General features: G+C 36.0%; 1 protein-coding gene across 1 annotated transcript; it reads right to left on the bottom strand.

Moving 5' to 3' along the window:
• Positions 1-1471: 1471 nt before the first annotated feature.
• Positions 1472-11535, bottom strand: LOC107566340 (SLAM family member 5-like). Its single transcript, XM_016251760.1, has 6 exons — positions 11493-11535; positions 10520-10809; positions 4007-4024; positions 2111-2132; positions 1711-2001; positions 1472-1623 (listed from the first exon to the last, which is right to left on the bottom strand). The coding sequence occupies exons 1-6, from the start codon at positions 11533-11535 to the stop codon at positions 1472-1474; spliced, it is 816 nt and encodes a 271-aa protein (XP_016107246.1).
• Positions 11536-12452: the final 917 nt, after the last annotated feature.

The raw sequence follows: 12452 nt of genomic DNA, 5'->3' as shown, positions 1-12452 counted from the left end.
CCCTGGCACGTTTTTATTACGTTGATATAGGTACGTATTGCTGTGTTTTTATTAAGTTTCTTCAGGTACGTATTGCGGCGATTCAGAATTCAAATATCCGGGGACTGTCGCTAAACGTTAATGCTCTATCGTGTTGGAAATATGCCCTACACCAAACCCAACCCTAAACCTACCCGATAGTGTTAACAAATGCAAAACTAATATAAAAACACATTTTTTGATGCAACCGTGCCATTTGAACTTCCTTATATGCAGATTTGAACTGTTTTGTCGAACCGTACATACACGATATTCGAACCGGAGCTCCTCGCCTCTCAATTACGTCTCCGTACGCTACCGAACAAACCTATCGTCTATGAAAACCCATTGATATGAAGCTGGATATGTGCGGTGCTAACATTCAAAAGCATCAGTTTTCAAATCTCCCAGCACATTAAGAATGTTCTAAAGTCACAACATAATATTTTTCAAGTAATTGTGCGAAAATTATGCTTTATTAATCGAAACTCTGTAAATCATACTTTGTGTGAAAATAATTTAAAAGGTGTCGGAGTTTTACTGCCTCTAGTGTTCATTTCTTTTGGAAACTGCAGTGATATGTACTTATTGCTACGTATTTCGCGTCTCGCGAAAAAGTGGCCCCAGGTACGATTTTTGCCATGAGACTGGGTAGGCATTTGGCTACCTGTGAGATTTGGTCTGAATTGAGGTCATAATGAGGCATTTCATTGTAGACTTTGGTGAATCTGAACAAAATAACTCTTGAAACTCTAGTTGAAGCACATGTGAGTTTAGCTTGATCTTTTGTTCTGGAGACACCTGGACCTAAAGCAATGACGGCGATAGGGTCATTTCTCATGTCATGGCCCCTTTAAAACAATGATTTGATAATGAAATGATAAATATAGGATTACCATGATAGACTTCATTGCTTTAGGTCAAGGCCAGAGCAGAGGATACTGCTCAGTCAGAAAGGTCTCAGTTACTTAATAGATAATAAAAATTAAAAAAAACTTTTAACAGACTCAATGTATCTTTATGTTTTCTAAAGTGAGTGAGAGCTGTTCGTTTTCTGAGGAAAATATAAACAATAAAGCATTTCAAGGTGGATTTGAAAAAAAAATAAAAAATGCAGACGGCTTGTTTCCATGCGTTTATGTTCAGCCAGTAGAGGAGCACCAGACAAGATCTTTTAAGCATGCTTAAAGCCCCAAACAAATAGATTGTTTAAAAATATGTTATGCCAGTCTAGTGCGAGCAAAGTGATATTTGGCAGTCATCCGTATTTATCATGGCAAACACTCACATCTGATCATTTGAGCAGTATTGTGAGAATGTGTTGCTGTTTGTTCTTCAATTCACTTCTAGGATGTAAATGAGCTGCCTATAAATGAACATCAATACCAGCAGATTAATATATAAAGCCATTACAAATAAATGATTGAAATAGTTATATGAAAAACGGCATCATTTAGGTTTGTGGTGTGTGAATGTGTGCTTGATCTTTATCGGCTCTTCTGGATCTGATGTCATAAACCAGAAGAATGACAGTAGCCACGCCCACCAGAGCAGAGAGGACCAATCGGATCACAGCTTCAGTAGAACCACAACAGTGGACAGAGTCTGAGGAATAAAAACATCAAACTGAGATCAGCTCAGTCAATAAACATTAATATCAGCGCCAACATCAACTAATATCAGCTGCTGTACCTGCACATGTGTGACAGAGTTGACTGATGTCCAGATGTTGAGTCTGGTTGCTGATGGGATTGTTGAGCACACAGCTGTAGCTGTTTTTATCCTGATATTCCACCTCCAGAGGTAGAGAGAGACTGATGCTGAGATCAGACACACTGATGCTGGACAATAAACTGTTTCCTTTGTACCAGGAGAGAGTCACATGACTCACATTCACCACTGAACACAGCAATGAACAATATGATGATGAAGATGATGATGATGAAGAACAGTCTCTGCTGATGACAGGAACAGGCAGACGAGCTGAAAACATGAGAAGTAAAGACAATTGAGGATCATTGAAGATAATCTGATGTAGAGAGATCTACAAACAATAATACATAAAACAGGAGAAACTGATTCCGTAACTCACCGTAGATGGTAACATTGAATGACTTGAACATATCGTTTATAATTAGTCCATATTCTCCAGCATGTTCAGTTGTGGTGTTTGTGATGGTCAGAGATCCAGTCTGTTTGTCCAGCTTCAGTCTGTCTCTGAATCTCCCATCAAGAACAGCATCATATACAGTCATGCTGTCCGCGTTTACAATGAGTTTTCCATCTGGAGAGTTTTCAGTTTCAATCAGCCACTGAATCTCATCACCACTCATTATTTCAGTACGACCAGAGTTTAGAGTGACTGAATCTCCCTCCAGCACTGATATTTCATCTGTATCACCAAACACACAGAGAACAAACAGAAATGTGGTTTGTTACACGTTAAGACTATTAAATAACTTTCAGATGTTTTACTAAAGCAAATCATTTGAAATTTACATTTGAAATGAGTAACATCATAACATGATGGACACAACAGAAGCCAAATGGTGTGTGGATAAAATATAAAACAGGTGAAATTTAACTCACTACTGACAATGAGAATAAAAAGCTCTTTGACACTGTTGACCTGTAGTTGATAAAATCCAGAATGTTCAGGTCTGATGTTTGTGATGGTCAGAGATCCAGTTTGATTGTTCAGCTTCAGTCTGTCTCTGAATCTCCCACCAAGAACATCATCATATACAGTCATGCTGTCAGCCCGTTTATTGATTTCAGCGATTAAAGAGTTTTCATTTGCAAACCTCCACTGAATCACATCATCATCCATCATTTCAGTACGACCAGAGTTTAGAGTGACTGAATCTCCCTCCTTCACTGACACTGACTTCAGTACTGTAACACCAAACAGAAAGAGAACAATCAGAAACAGGGTTTGTCACAAATTAAGACTTTTAAATAACTTCAATGTCGTTTTCACAAAAGTAAATAGTTTGACATTTAACTTTCACAATGAATATGAGACCCTGGAGCACAAAACCAGTCAAAATGGTCAATTTTTCGAAATTGAGATTTATGCATCATCTGAACGCTGAATACATAAGCTTTCCATTGATGTATGGTTTGTTAGGACAATATTTGGCTGATATACAACTATTTGAAAATCTGGAATCTGAGGGTGCAAAACAATCAAAATATTGAGAAAATCACTTTTAAAGTTGTCCAAATGAAGTCCTTAGCCATGCATATTACTAATAAAAAAGTACGTTTTAATACATGTAAGGTATGAAATTTACCAAATATATTCATGGAACATAATCTTTACTTAATATCCTAGTGATTTTGGCTATTGCTACAAATTTACCCATGCTACGGTTTTGTGATCCTGAAGAACCCTTGGTAACACTTTACGGTAAGGGTACATGAATTCATGCATAAATTAATGTGTGAATTATGCATTATTTCATGCATTAATATCTCACGAATTATCAGGACCTAACATGAGTTCAAAGTCTTTAATTCATGACTTCATGGATGAACAACACCTTAATTAAGACATTAAGTAAGGTGGGTACATCATCATGATTTATGATTTATTACGCATGATCATGATGTTTTCTTTGTTCACAAAAAAACAAGGTCTTTACTATCCATTGTGGATAAAGCTATGCTTATGGTACAAAAAAAGCATTATTTTGTGCATGTAAGACTACTTGAATTACTAAAGGAATATACAAAAATCCACAATACCTCATGCACGCATACAGGCTAGAACAGTGTATCAATTAATGTGATTAATTCATTAAATATGATATGAGTTATCAAGCATGTTCATATCTTCATCATAGTAGCCTGCAGGTAAATGGACAGACCCCAACACTGGCCAATCAGAGCACAGTATGTGAATTCTGTTGACATCCAAATACAGTAGTCATCGTTAACTAAGCATTAGCTTCTCATGTCTTCATCATGTGTGTGGCCCCTCAACTAAAGTGGTGACTTGGTCCTTTGGGATACTGATAAACAGTGTGTTATTAATGATGGCATAATTGTGAAATGACATGAATATGAACATGAAAGTTCAAGCTTTTGCACACAATGCACTGTGGACACAAAGGGACTTTGATCAAAACTTTCTGCTTTATTCTTAAACAGCATAACCCAGTTAAATCAACAGCAATGCCTGGGAAGAGCGGAGAAGGGATTCAGTACATATACCATGAACTTGAAGTGCCTGTATATCTGAAAACTCTTTACAAAACCATAAAGCTGGTTTACAAAACCATAAAGGATTTACAAGAAAAAAAAAAGATGGAACAAACAGCATGGTCTTTTTTAAGGTATTGGAGACACCTTTTAATGTAGCAGGCAACTGATGTGGACTCGTTAAATATTTAATGTTGAACAAAAATAAACTGATCAAATAAATGGCACAAACATGGCAGTACATATACAAACTTGTCCTATGTAGGGTATAGAGTGCAGAAAACAGAATTATATGTTAGTTGCAGGAGTTTTTGTGAGCAGGAGGCTAAAGCTTGAGCTATCTTAAAGAAAAAAATGATGGTTTAAATTTTACCACAGGACATCGATTTCATACATGTCCACTGTAGAGGACACCAGGATTAAAGCCCGTTTATTACACATTTTGGAAGACGCAACAAATTAAACGTGAACATTTGTGAACCATTTATTAATGAGTTATAAATGTTAATAACATCTAAAAGTGAACCTTAATGTAAAGTGCAGAGCTTGCAAAATTTCAAAATTCCTGGTAGCCCTTCGGGCAGGTACTCTTCAGATTTTCAAAAAAGACCTTTAAAAAAAATATAAATAAAAAAACAAAAATATTTGATAAATGCAAAATCAATAAAGGCACCTAAATATTTTTATTTTATCTAATTTAACGGTTTTGAGAAAATAATTGAATCAATGACTGAAAGCACTGTTATAGAACATTATCATATTAATAAGCAATCAGTAATTACTTTTTGATATCATGATAAACCCCACTGTAACTTCAGTATTTGTTCATCCACACTAGCAGTAACATTACCTGCGCGCGAGCGAACCGTCCGCGGGAGCGGTTATTTATTTGTATGGTAACAAATTAATTAAACTAGCAAGTCGATTACACATATAAACACTTAAAAAATATATTCTGCAGTGTCACCTCACAGTTAGCTGAGCAGTAAAATTAATAAACACAATGTGAGAGCACACTTCAGAGCACGTTGGAACAATCCTAACAGCGTGATGACTTCTTTGAAAACGTGACTTTACATCGGATGCTCGCTAGCGCCATCTACAGGCTTTGGTGACACACAGTCAACTACAGACACACCGGCTTTGGTGATGTGATCCTGAAAGAATATAATAAAAATGCATTATATGCAATGACAATTATTTTTTATTAGTAGCTAAAAATGGGAAGCAGGATTCAGATGCAGCAGTACCTACTATTTTTATTAAGAAGATTACTGAACTCGGGGAAATGTAGGACAACAAACCATTCACGTAAAAAACGAAGACAACCAAATACTAAAACTCTACTACTCTATACTGTAGGACTATAATAGACAAAAGGAGAAAGGAACAAAATACAACAGAATGCAACAATATGAATAAGAATAAGCAAACAAACACAAAACTAAATGTGACATTATATAAATACATGATATATTACATATTATAATAATATGTAGAAACAACATTAGAAATCTGTAAAAATTCATGTAAATTGTATGTTGTTATACAATTTCTGATACTTTCTGGTGTGCAAATTTGTGATTGATTTATTTAATTAATTAATTTTTTTAAAGCAAGGTTACATTTTCGAAATAAAAAAGGATCACATCACCAAAGCCGGTGTGTCTGTAGTTACCTGTGTGTCACCAAAGCCTGTTGATGGCGCTAGCGAGCATCCGATATAAAGTCACGTTTTTAGGATTGTTCCAACGTGCTCTGAAGCGAAATTATAATCTCACATAGTGTTTATTAATTTTAAGGGTCAGCTAACTGTGAGGTGATACTGCAGAGTATATTGTTCAAGTCTTTATATGTGTAATCGCTTTGCTAGTTGAATTAATTCGTTACCATACAAATAAATAACCGTTCGCGCGCAGGTAATGTCACTGCTAGTGTTGATGAACAAATACTGAAGTTACAGTGGGCTTTATCATGATATCAAAAAATAATTACTGTTTGCTTATTAATATGATAATGTTCTGTAACTGTGCTTTCAGTCATTGGTTTAATTATTTACTCAACTTAAATTAGATCAAATATAAATATGTATATTTTTTGGTGCTTAGTTATAATTTGATGGAATACTTTATTGTGTTTCTGAATTGATTAATGTGAGTTTACTTGTATAAGCCACTTTCTATGTGCAGTTATGCTCAGTAATGTTGTTTAAGTAGTTTAGTGCATCAAAAATAAAATACTTTTAACTGAGAAAAAAAAACTTCCGTGTGCGCATTAATAATTAATAAATGATTAGTGTGTCCACTTTATGGACACACTAGCTGTGCAAGCACAGCTTTTAATGGAAGGCCTATGTTTTTTTGTTTGTTGTTGGCTCATACTTTTAGATACGCTGTTATTTGTAAATGCTACTGCTTATGTTAGCTTTTAATATACGGTTTTATCCTGATTAAAGCTTTAATACAGTACAGCAACTGCACGCATGAACATGTTTAACGCTTCTCATAGCTATGTGAAAATAAGTGTATAATTGGAACAGTTCATTGTTGGAGCTGAGCTGAATATGAGAGAGAGAGAGATGCAGAGCAGGGGGACGCGAGGAACAGTATTAAGAACTGCTGCTTTAGAACATTGATTTTGAAACTTGTGAATCCATTAGAACAGTGGTGTAGTCTACGTGATACGCAGGTATATGCCATATACCCACTAGGAAAGGTCAAGGATTTCCCTGAAGCATGCTTCAGCTGCAGCAGATGACACGAATCGTTTGAACGTTTTAATTGGCAAGGCTTAAAAAAAACCATGCAAATGATAAAGTTTCGTGAGGACGCACCAGTGGCCCCATCGGAGCAATAACTATGTTTCCATCCAAAGATTCGAATTTAACTCATGCGCAAAACTGGAATATCGCATAAAACATTTGCGAATAAAGCACCGTTTCCATCCAACGAGTCAAAGAGAACAAAAACATCACTTCCTGATAAACTGGCACTAAATATCATTAAGAAAAGTAGAAGAAGCCACTTAACTCGTTCCCCACCATTGACGAGTTATCTCGTCTTTTAGAAGAAAACGCTTCCCCGCCAAAGACGACATTTTACGGCTTTCCGTGCTTTCACTGTTACACACCCGGGGGGCGCTATTACGCATCTTCTGAACGAGTACAAAACCTCCCGAACAAAAACACACGTGAACAAGGACGGAGAAACGAGCGATCTCTTATGTAAACAGATGCATATGAAAAATAATGCGATCATTAGCAATAGACAGCATATAAATGAAAACTGCATAATGTTACGGAGTAAAATGTTGATCCAGGAAGTGGTATATGTCTGTGCAAGCTTTGGAGGTGTTGATGGAAGCGATTTGCTGGATTTATGCTTTGATAATCGTACTGAATATTATCCAGATGTAGTTTTGATAAAAATTTGATTCTCACCTTTTTGCTTAAAATGTTGCATTTTTAAGAAACCGTCCGATATTCAAGTTGATAAAAAAAAAGAATGCTTTAAGCTTGAATAAAACAGATTTTTTTTTTGTTTAAACGTAGAGGCTCTGATCTTTATTTTGGTGTATTGCATATTCAAATATACATACAGCAAAATATACTGGAGGCCATCGAATTTTAGTAAAAATCATTAAAATCGCTGGCGGTGGCTGGCAACTTTTTTTTTTAAATGCTGGCGGGGAAAGAGTTAATATAATAATTTTTATACATGATGAATTACTTGCCTCAGAGAGAGCAGACGAAACACAATAAATGCTGTCATTGCTTTTGGAAGTGGATGCTTGCATGTTTGGGAACGCTGTCGTGTTACAGTTCTGGGAAGCAGTTATACAGAAATAGTACTTTGATGAGAGACTTTGCTCAGGCATTTCAGAACGACCTAAACAAAATTTCAGATGCAGTGCAACGAGATCGGTCCACTGGTTAGTCAAGTTATTCTGTCCCATCGTGCAAAGTCATGAGTTTTTTTGATGCGCATGGTGGAATTTATTTGGTAAATGTGTTTCCATCGTTTTTCTTATCGGATAAAAAAAATAATTATCCAACTCAATTGTGCGCTTAAGTTTTTTTATGCGTATTTGTAGAATTTATGCACATCTTGGCATTTCCATCCAGCGTTTATTATGCGATATTCCAAAATGCACATAAAAATAGGTGGATGGAAACAGCAGTGACAGATCAGTCAACTGTCCCGAGCGTCTTTCACACTGGCCTCATGCCTCTATCAGTCACTACCTGACCTGGTCATGATCAAATATGTTAGCTTTGCTTGGCAGCATAAAGGAAAAGTATGCAATTATCTGTAAATTTAACTAACTGAAAATGAAAGTAAATGAGGGGTGTTGAAAGATTTATTATCCTGTGGCTCCCTCTAGTGGACTGCAGTTGTCCTCTAGAGAGGACATTTTACTCAGCCAATGCAAATCTATGGGAAACCTTTGATTTTTGATAATTATTTATACGAAAACTGTAAGTATCATCAGTTAGAAAAGATATAGAAACAAACTACAGATCAGGTCCAAGGTCTCTGACAAGTTTGGTGCCTGTAGCATTAAAGCCCTGGGAGGATATACAGTACAGTTGAAAATTCTTGGTCTCAGAAGAATAAGAAGTATAAATACTATAACAGTATGTTGGCTTTCTCAAGCCAACATAACTAGCTAATAACTTAAGTTCCGTTAGTGTGGTGGATCAGTGAATGTGGGAGAATAGGAGAGATAACACAGATACTGTGTATGTGTGTGTCTGTGTGCAGCAGTTAAATGGAATGCAATGTTTATATCTCCTAGTTTCAGATGATGAGAGAGATGAGAACTCCTGGCCAGCCTTGTGGACAGAAAGTCAGGCTAGGGAATTTAAACCTTCTACAAAAAACTAGACTACACCACTGCATTAGAATCGTTAGAAGACAGAATCGCGATTCATATACGAATAGATTTTTACACGCACCTCTAGTTTCCTCTTCTCTATAGCAGTGCAGCAAGGCCTCGCCCCCTTTGCTGCATGTTCCCGAGGGCGGGGTTTATCTGGGTTTGTGATGTCACGAACCCAGGAAGTAACTCGTTGTAGTCCCTACCAGCCGTTTTTGTAGGCATTAAACTGCCAGAATTTTAAAAGACCATATCTCCGTTTTGCATTGAACTTCCAGCTTCGTAACTTTTAAGATATTGTTTATGCTCAAACAGCAACATTACACACTAACTAACGTTAAAAAAAGTGAAATCGCAATGAACCACCCCTTTAACGTAAATCCCCAACAGAGGCTTCAAAAAATAAATGAATTAAAACAGATGGCTCATTACTGCTTTTTTGGAGCTCAGCCATCCTGATACACAGACTGTCAACACACTCTCAAACAGGTAAATGATTTCTTTCTTAAAATGTCTATCATTTTTAACTTTTAAACTGTAACTGGTTTCCTACCCATCGTGTCTTTTTCTCTTTTTAGTTTAAGAGCACATGTAAGTGTGACCAGCTCTTTTCATTTAAGGATACCTCTTTCGCCATCTCCACTAAGTAAGTAGCAAAGATTTTGAATTTATGGTCCATATTGTTAGATTTATTTATTTTCTTTTTTTATTATTACATAAAGGAGGCAAATTGTAACTCCAAACTCAATTGTGAATTTCAGATGCTGTCACATCCTACAACCTCGTCATCTGCAGAGAGGAATGGCCACTCAATCACAGCAAATACACATAATGACGGACTTACAGGCATCACAGAGGATTGTGAAAATACAGTATTTCACTTGAACTTGGTCTTCATTACACTAGTTTCTGTTTCTATTTTTGTTTTACTTCAAGTATTTATTTATGTTTAGTGTTAATTGTCATTCATTAATGTATTCTGCTAATAACGGTTGTTAGATCACTGTTATTTTTGCTACAATTTCACATAATTTAATAAAAATTTAAAAAATACCTAAGTGACAACATGCTGTTGTTGTTGTTTTTATGAAAACCTTAATAGACACTACACGATATTATAAGACCAGGCAGGAGGTAAAACAACAATAGTAAATAATTTATTCAAATAATATTATCATTAAAAAGGTTATTTATAGCACCTTTAAGGTTCTATATAGCACTTTCAAAGCATGGTTCTTTATGGAACCCTATAAAAAGGGTTCTATTTAGCACCAAAAAGGGTTCTGCTATTGATACAAGCTGAAGAACCCTTTTCTGGTACTGTTTAGAACCATTTTTCTTAAGAGTGCAGGTGAAACAGATGAGGTTGAGAAAATATTTACTCACCATTGATAGTGAGATTGAAACTCTCTCTCACACTGTTGATCTGTAGTTTATAATTTCCAGTGTGATCAGGTCTGGTGCTTGTGATGGTCAGAGATCCAGTCTGATCGTCCAGCTTCAGTCTGTCTCTGAATCTCCCATCAAGAACATCATCATATACAGTGAATATGTCAGCCGTTACATTAATTTCAGCTATTAAAGCGTTTTCAATTCCAAACATCCACACAATCCCATCATCACCCATTAACTGAGTATGGCCAGAGTTTAGAGTGATCGAATCTCCCTCCATCACTGACACCGACTTCATTTTAACACCAAACACACCTGTAGAACAGAGTTTTTCACAGATTTAAAGAGATTTTCACTATAACTGAAACCATTTTATTTAATTATCCTTAATAACTGACTATAGACCCAAACTTGATCTCAGAAAGTTCAGTTATTTCTATATGAGAATAACTGTTAATGTCAATCCTCTCTGACTAATTTAACCAGTAATTTATTACATGGTACCAGAACAGAAACAACTGAAGCCATAAAAACACATTTCAAACTCACCATCCAGACGCCACAAACACAAACAGAACAAAACTAATTTGCGAATTTTCTTCATCGGTTCACTGAAAAACCCACGGTAGCAATGCTTAAAATGTCTGAAAACTCTGAACTCATCACGGTTTCCTTTATTACAGGAAGTCGTGAAAAAGATATTATGATTAAAGTGACATATTGCTTTTATATTAAATTAGATTAGGACTCATTGATGTGAGTCCTATTTGACCTTTGGCTATTATTTAACTGTTGATGGATTGGCTGTATTTCAGTGTAAAGATGTTTTGTGTGGAAAAGAAGTTTGTGAGTTCATATTAGCAAGAGAGGAAATGGCAAGGAAAAAATATAAAACTTCACCCCCAAGCTACTGACACACTCAGCGACCACAAACATCCAGTAGAAGCCGACAGATCAAACCAAATGTAAAGATTTCTGTACTGATAAAACAGGCTAACCATTGCAGGGTTCAATCTCACTCACAAACAGAGCTGATTTCATCTAAATCTTTAATTCATTTTGTATATTTTTTCATAAAGATTTCATATACAAACACGAGTAAAATTTGAATTTGAGTTTTTCCCATGTCTCATTTGCTAGATTTAAAGGAAGGTTTGCGGATGATTCGTTATAAAACTCATTTAAATCGCTGCAAAAATTACTGTGTATGGTTTAAAATATAAAATAAAAACAATCGAGTCAAGGAAGTGAAACCACTTCCTCGCGACGTTGTCATGGTGAATATGCTCGATCTTCGCGTTCTCATCGGCGAAACCTCGAAAAATTCTGTTGTAAACATGTAAATACAGACTACTTTCTGTTAAGACGAGGCTTTCTGATGACATCAAACAGAGCTGATTTCATCTAAATCTTTAATTCATTTTGTATATTTTTTCATAAAGATTTCATATACAAACACGAGTAAAATTTGAATTTGAGTTTTTCCCATGTCTCATTTGCTAGATTTAAAGGAAGGTTTGCGGATGATTCGTTATAAAACTCATTTAAATCGCTGCAAAAATTACTGTGTATGGTTTAAAATATAAAATAAAAACAATCGAGTCAAGGAAGTGAAACCACTTCCTCGCGACGTTGTCATGGTGAATATGCTCGATCTTCGCGTTCTCATCGGCGAAACCTCGAAAAATTCTGTTGTAAACATACAGACTACTTTCTGTTAAGACGAGGCTTTCTGATGACATTTTTTTTTGTATTATTATTTTTATGCCTTTTTAATGAGATACGACAGTAGAGAGATGACAGGAAAGCACTGGGAGGAGAGAGGGGAGCGGGATCGGCAAAGGACCTCGAGACGGGATTCGAACTCGGGTCGCCGCGAGCGTGGCGACGCACTAACCACGAGGCTATTGGCGCCGACTCTGATGACATTTTGTGTTTATTTTATACATGTGAAAAAG

Source organism: Sinocyclocheilus grahami, unplaced genomic scaffold, assembly GCF_001515645.1.
Source record: "Sinocyclocheilus grahami isolate Dianchi unplaced genomic scaffold, SAMN03320097.WGS_v1.1 scaffold1070.1, whole genome shotgun sequence".
Classification (NCBI taxonomy): domain Eukaryota; kingdom Metazoa; phylum Chordata; class Actinopteri; order Cypriniformes; family Cyprinidae; genus Sinocyclocheilus; species Sinocyclocheilus grahami.
This window is presented reverse-complemented; position numbering and strand designations above follow the sequence as displayed.